Genomic DNA, 7,066 nt, shown 5'->3' on the forward strand with positions numbered 1-7,066 from the left:
GGAGGACTGGTAAACCCGAGCCAGGCGGGCATAGACGATGCCCAGCACCACACCAGGTGCCAGGATGCTGGTGGCGAAGAGCACCGTCAGGTAGAGCCGGAAGGCTGCCGGCGTCCAGGTAGGGATGCAGATGCGCTTGTGGGGGCCATCCCCCTCCCGCAGCTGGGTCATCACCATCATGGGGGCCGTAAGCAGGAGCGAGAGGAGCCAGAGGACGGCGCTGGCCAACTTGCGGCCGCCTGGCCCGCAGCGGCCTGGCCACTGCCCAGTACCTCTCCAGGCTCATGGCAGTCAGGAGAAAGATGCTGGCGTGCATGGTGAGGAGGTCCAGGCTGAGCAAAAGCCTGCAGCCCACATCCCCGAAGAACCAGTCATGGGCGAAGTAGGTGCAGACCACAAAGGGGATGGTGGAGAGGTACAGGAGGTCAGCCAGGGCAAGGTTGATCACGTAGACCCCCAAGGAGCCCACTGAGTGACCTGCCACCCTGCCAGAGGCCACCACCACCGTGTAGATGTTCCCCACCATCCCAGTGAGGCACATGACCAGCAGCACTGCACCCAGCGGCCCCGTGACCGGGCTGTCCCCTCCCAGGACACTACCGTCATCATCCCCACCGCTGCTTTCCTCCAAGAAGCTGCCACCCTCGGGATCCTCTCCAGGCCTTGCGCTGATGAAGGATGGGTCATAAGACATCTTTGGGTAGGGCAAGCAAGAGCAAGTCAGGCTGTCAGAGACCTGTTCCTTGCCCCCTCGCTGTATGGGACACGTCCAGCCTTAACAGGAAAGCAGCCGAGGGAAGGGAAGAATGACGAGAGTTCATCAGACATAAAGTACTCCAGAGAAGTCTATTCCTCACCTCCAGCTGCTCAGTCCATTTTGCTGATCTCCATCATAAGCTCTGTCCGGTGGTTTCCCTTAACCATCAAAGGGCTGAGAAAGGGACACTGCCCTCTCCGTCAAGACCGATAGGCGCAAAATAACCTCTGCCAGCCAGGAGGAAACGACTCTGCTCTTCACCAGCTTATTTGTTGCTTCTCCAGCTTTCACTGAGCACACAGAAACCAACAGACTCGGTGGACATGTGGATTTCTCCTCCCAAGTCTGTGTCTTCTCAGCTCAGACAGACTCTGGAGAGATGGGCTCTGCCCCCCCTGAACCAACCCCTGGAGAGTTGCCTTGCCCACTGCATGGAGGAATGCGTCTGACTCACAGCTTCACACACCAGTGCGAACGCAGTCCCAGTTTATACTGGGTTTTTTAGCCGCTAGGTGAGGAGCCCTACTGTCTCCCTCCTCTTTTTTGCAAACACACTCAGTGTCTTCCTGCACCTTCCTCCTGCTCCCTCTTCCTTCTTGTTCTTGTTGCCCTTTCTTTTTCCCATTTCCCCTTTCACAATCGTCCTCATTTGAGAGAGGAGATAACTGAAAGACAAGACCCCCTAATCTGGCAAGGGTGGGGGAAAGCATCACGCTGTGGCTTTAGAGGGGAAAGAAGGGCCAGCCCTGAAAGTGCAATAGGCAGGGAGCTGCCACGGTGTTCTCCTTGGCCCTTAGCCAAGCCGGGCTGAGAGGGTCTGTCCCCCACTCCCTTCCAAGGACATCAGGGCCCCTTGAGATGTAGATGATGGATGTAACCCCCAGTTTGCAAGCAAGTCCACCAGATGGTAAGACATCTCACTTTTTCTATGACTTGTTCCACCCCTGTCCCCCAGACAGCAGCAACCTCCTAAAGACTCAAAGGGCTGGATATTTTAGATCCTCTCTTTCCTCCCTCTCCCTGAAGACCATCCTCCTTCTCTAAGCTTTCCCCCTCCCTCCCTCAAACCCCCAGGACTTGCTGCCTCACCTCAGAGCAAGGAGCAGAAGCCCATTAGGTAGGCACCATCACCTTCTGGTGAGGTACCACCGCATGACACCAGTGCCCCCACACTTCTGCACCCAACACTACCCTGCTCTTTCTTCACCCACATCCAACCCTCATTTGTCTCGGGGAGGAACAGACACGGTAGGACAGACTTTGCAGAGCAGAGACAGATGTGCCATTACTAAATGTGCTCTGCTGTTCGTTCCCAGGGGTTTTCAGGCCACTCCAGCCACGCTTTTTTGCATCGTCAGTGTATTAGGTTCGTTACGGACGAGTCAAATGCCTTCACTCACCTCCAGCAGCACTAACTCAGCAGCAAACAGGAGAAGGAAGTATCCCACCGGTACTGCCTTTGCTGCAGTAGGATCCAAGCACCTTCCCCAGCAATGTTGTGCACACAACAGCAACAGCTTCAGCACGACCGTGCCACAGGAGTGAGCGTACGGCACATACGGCATTGATGGAGGGAACTTGAGAGGCTTCCATCTGGGTTATCTGTATCAGCTCTTGGCATGTCTGGGTCATGCTCTCTACTCTTCTTCACAAAGAACTGAATGTGCAGGTTGTTTAGGTGGGGTTTGAGGGGTTTTTCAATGGACAGTCCCATTTCATGTTACCAGAACTGAAAGGCACTTTGGTTTGGAACACAAGTTTTGCCATGGCCTTTGGTTTTTAGGACAGTCAGGCTCCAAACCAGGGGAGATCAGCAATCTGCAGTGAAACTACACTTTCGGGTGGAAAGCTCCATCATGCCATGGCAGCAGAATGAGCGATGCTGCTTCTCATCCAGGAAGTTGATGGTCCCACCAGGTTGCGGTGGTTTCAGCACAGAGAGGGGTTCCCCAGAGCAGCAGAATTGGACTGCGACTTTGCCCGTTTGGCTCTGATGGGAAGATTCACAATCCATGTGCCCCAGGAAATGCAATGAATAGCCATGGCTCTTTGCTCTGATTGTCTGTGCTTTTTTTTTCAAGAAACAACCTCATATATTAGCAGTTAGCAGCTCAGCTCGTTTAGGAAGTTAAAATAAATTACAATGGGATTTTTTTTTTACTCATTTCTTTAGGAGCTAATTAAAATATTGGTTGCCTCCTTAATTCGTTAGCTCCCCTTAACATACAAGATGCCTACTCTCACAGTGCCTGCGTAAAACTGCAGACACATCAGATAGATACTACAGTCATCAGCAGAACTCAGCTGGTCCTTCCAGCATGTGAAACACAGCTCTCCCAGGAGAGCTTTAAGAGTTATCTTTAAGATATGAATCACGAGTTGATTTAGTGGTTAGGACTAACTGTTACTAGAAAGACATGAACATACAGACTTCCTTGTTACACTATTGCGTGAAATTATATGTATATGTGATATACAATATAAACATATGTAATGTATAGGGCAGAATGAAAGTGCCAGACCTTTGACATGCAGAGAATGAGGGAGCAGAGATCCATGTATTAACTATCTCCAGACATCAACCCATAGCCTCTAGGAAAGACAACAGAGAATCTGAACTCCGGATCAGACACACCATAAGCCACTCTCTGCGGGACCCAACCTCTCTCCATTGGTTTGACTAGAGACTCAAATTTGACAGCTGAACTTCCATGGCATAAATATCCCTCACAGAATTTCCCTAGGGCAGTATTCTACCTCCCATCACTTTTTGTTACGTGCACACACACACACATTATCCACACACACATATGTATACCCCCACTTTCTTTTTGAGCAGGTCTCAATCTTCTCTGTAGCAATCGGAGGAAGGGCTCCACACAAATGTGGTCTGAAGCAGCTTTCAAACACATACACGGCAGGAGGAAACAGGCCTCACATTTGGCTGTTAGATTACATCTTTTAAGTGACCTTTCTCAACTACAGCTCTAACTGATCAAATATCTAGATGTTTCACATCTCTGTCGCCAGCAGAGAAGCCATTTCTTGTAAAGGAACAGTCTCTCCTAGTCCAGCAGCCCCTGCAACCCGCTGGGGTGTAGCTCTGGCCAGGCAGCTGTTTTCTTGCGTAAGGTAGGTGGCTATCTGCAGTTTCCTCCAGGAGTGATGCTAGGTCCCATGTCCAACACAAGTGCCAAGTTTTCACGGCCCGATTGAGAGGCAAGGCCTGCCAGCATCCTGCCAGATCACAGCAATTTAACAGTGGCTGCGCTGAGGATTCAGACTCACAAAGTCTTGCACTTGAAAGGAAGCAGCTTAATTGGGCCCTCAGAACAAAGGGGACTGTCTATGGGGAAAAAAGTGCTTCAAAGGGTGCTTCAAGAGCACTGTGTTTCTCTGATGTCGATCTCTTCTCCTGACAGCCCACCCAACAGGACCAGGTAGAGTCGAGTCATAGCGAGGTTCCTATATGGCTTCCTAGGATTTAAACTTGAAGTAGGCTTCAACTGTAGTGAAAGAAAAAAGTGGTGCATTAGGGCAATACCCTGAAGCAGAGTGGCATGAGGGGAAGGAAACAGCATCCAGGCACTTACTTGCATACTCCTGTGGTGTCATGGCCTGGTTGATGACGCTAGTGAAGGCTGCAATCCAGTCCAGCTGGTCAGTCTCTGTCTCACAGGTGAAGAGGTATTCCCGGTCGGGGGTGACAATGGTGAGGCCATATTGCCAAGAGAAGTTGCCCTGTGTCCCCGAAGGCAATCCCTTCTGGACGCTATATCCGTTCTCTCTGCTGCCCACAAATACCTCACCCTTAGCAAATGCATCCTGCACATCAGGAGAGAAAGAGAGGGGTTTACGGAATCCCAGAAGAACCAGGGAATACTAGCAGTACACCTAAGGACAGGAGGAGAGTGGGTGATGACCAGGCAGCAAAAAGATTTGAAGGTGGTCAGGGGATTCAGAAGAGCATGGAGGCTATGCTCAAAGGCAGCGGCAGAAAGGAAAATTTATGAGCATAGATCTCGACAGGTCTGAGAGAGGAACTGCTGCTCCTGTCTCTCCATGTCACCCCCCATGTCGCTCTCCTCCCCATCACCACTTTTACACCACTGCCCTCCCTGTTCCCATTGTTTGCAGGCAGTGAAACAAACACAGAAAGCATGCGATGAACTAAGTGGAATGGAAAGGGGAAGACCTAGAGTCCATTCAGAGCAGCTGGGGAACCTGCAAGCCTTCCTCACTGCAGAGCAAAGACTCTGGTTGCACTTTGACCCTGCCCTCAGCACTGGTGCCTGCAGTTGCCAGAGGTCAGATCTCCCCCTCACCAAAGGGTCCTTGAAGTACATGAGCCTGCGGTGATCCAGCGTGAACCAGCGCTTCTTAAAAGCCTCTCTCTGCTGTGAAAGGAAGAGATGACATATGTAAGGGGATAGTGCCCTCTGCTGCGAACAGTGCAAATGGATACCCAAAATTCATCCCAACCGCTTGAACCAAGCCCTTGCCTTAACAGCAACCTCCTCCTCGCCCTTTCTGAGCTGAGAGTGGGGACCAGTATTGGGTTTTTCAGTCCCAACTGCTGTCCCCAACTCTTGGACTTCTGTGAAGGACCCCAGAGTTGAGACAGGAGAAATCTAGACACTAAATACCTGTAAGGTCACGCACACACAGACACATGCAGAGAGATCTGTTGTTCTGGGAGAAAGCAGGGACTCTGGCTTCATCTACTTTCACATGTGTCCTTCCCCTTCCTTTTATTCTCCCCTCCCTTGGTGCACACACACTGTTCCCACGGGTGTCTAAAGAGTCAGGGGGGAACGGGGAAACAGCAGGAGAAAAACATTGAGGTAGGGAAGGTCGGTGGCTCTCTGGCAGGTCCCTGTTCGATTTTTTCTCCCACAGCAGCTCACCTTGGGACCAGTCTTCTCCATGTATCCCTCCTTCAGGAAGTTTCTTGTCAGCCGATTTTTAATCTGCCAAAAAAGCAAGAGTCACGTTCACTTAGCCACGTTTCTTTGCTATTCACTTTTGCTCCCCACCCTTCTTTCTATTCCCCCAAATTCAGTCACCTTTTAAACTCATGTTTGCAGAACTGCCTAGCCAGGAGTCAATTCTGCCTCCAAAGTGCCCAGAAACAGCAGAGCACGGTTGCTCTCTGGCCACCACAGGCCCTTTTACACACATTTTCTCATCCCTCTATCTAAACACGGCAATTTCCACTTCTGTATCTGTGGTTCTAATAGTAACTAATGGGCTCTTATCACATAACTGAGTACCGGTGGGACACTCAGCCCTGCACTCTAGTGCTGCCTTACCTCATTATCGCTGGCAATGGGAAATGCTACCTTCAGATAATGGAACTGCACAGACCGAATGGCATTGAACCAGTCCACCACCTCCTGAGAACACGAAAGGACAAGACAGAAAGCTTAGCCAGAGCAACAGTGAGCCGTCTAAATTCACCCAGCTGCACCCAACCCTATGTTAACCACAAATACAGCCAGCTCTTCCTCCCCAGCACCTACAGCATCTCCCTCACACACACACAGCCAGCACGGCTGCCCCATTCCCCACATGCACAGGCAGCACATCTGCACATCTTTTACAGCAGCTCCTCCCACACAAACCAACTCAGCCAGTGCTCCTGCCCTGCTCCCTACAGCAAAACTGTCTCACAGACACACAAACACAGAGCGAGAACCCCCACTCTGTTACCTACAGCAACTCACCCATGCACACCCCATTCTAGCCATGCTTCAGCCTCTTTAATATCAGCAGCTTCTCAAATCACCTCAATTGCTTTGCAGTGTTTGATGCTAAAACCAGATACCTTTCCACTTTCATGGTAGACAAATATATTCCGGGTCTTGTTGTCTTTGAGATAGGTGATCTGCAGGCCATTGGGGTTCCCAATCTTGACTGGCTGGAACGTAGCATTGATGACATCTATTTTAACATTGATTTTGGGTTCTTTGGCCTGAAAACAGAATGGCATTGGTCATCCATGAGCAATTTTAGTGGGAAAGAGACCTGAGCTACTGATTTAGTGGGGTAAAGCAGGGTCAGAGGGTCTTAAAAGGTACTAACTGCCCCTTCCCAACAAAACACTGTAGCACAGACTCCCTTCACTGCGTGGTGTGCTCAGGCCCAGTGGCCCAAACCCTCCAGTTTAGATTTAAGCTCTGCCTACTCTGCAAGTGCCAGTGAAACACTGAGAGTGCATTTGAGTTTACAGCTGAGCCAGTCTAGAGGCTAACACTGAAACACTGAGAGTGTGTCTGACTTTACAGCTGAGCCAGTCTAGAGGCTAAC

At 50.7% G+C, this 7,066-nt stretch overlaps 2 protein-coding genes across 2 annotated transcripts; both read right to left on the reverse strand.

The window, feature by feature from the left end:
• Positions 1-15: 15 nt before the first annotated feature.
• On the reverse strand, positions 16-694 carry LOC104157164 (urotensin-2 receptor-like; the record flags this gene model as incomplete). The annotated part of the gene is given in 2 exon segments (XM_009707065.1): positions 16-235; positions 237-694. Coding segments are annotated over 2 exon segments (678 nt in total), but the record flags the coding sequence as incomplete, so codon positions are not given.
• Positions 695-4,234: 3,540 nt separating this feature from the next.
• On the reverse strand, positions 4,235-6,731 carry LOC104154763 (arf-GAP with dual PH domain-containing protein 1-like; the record flags this gene model as incomplete). Its single annotated transcript, XM_009707066.1, has 6 exons — positions 4,235-4,263; positions 4,351-4,582; positions 5,083-5,154; positions 5,665-5,727; positions 6,070-6,153; positions 6,585-6,731. Coding segments are annotated over 6 exons (627 nt in total), but the record flags the coding sequence as incomplete, so codon positions are not given.
• Positions 6,732-7,066: the final 335 nt, after the last annotated feature.

This window comes from Cariama cristata, unplaced genomic scaffold (genome assembly GCF_000690535.1).
Source record: "Cariama cristata isolate BGI_N322 unplaced genomic scaffold, ASM69053v1 scaffold16529, whole genome shotgun sequence".
NCBI lineage: Eukaryota > Metazoa > Chordata > Aves > Cariamiformes > Cariamidae > Cariama > Cariama cristata.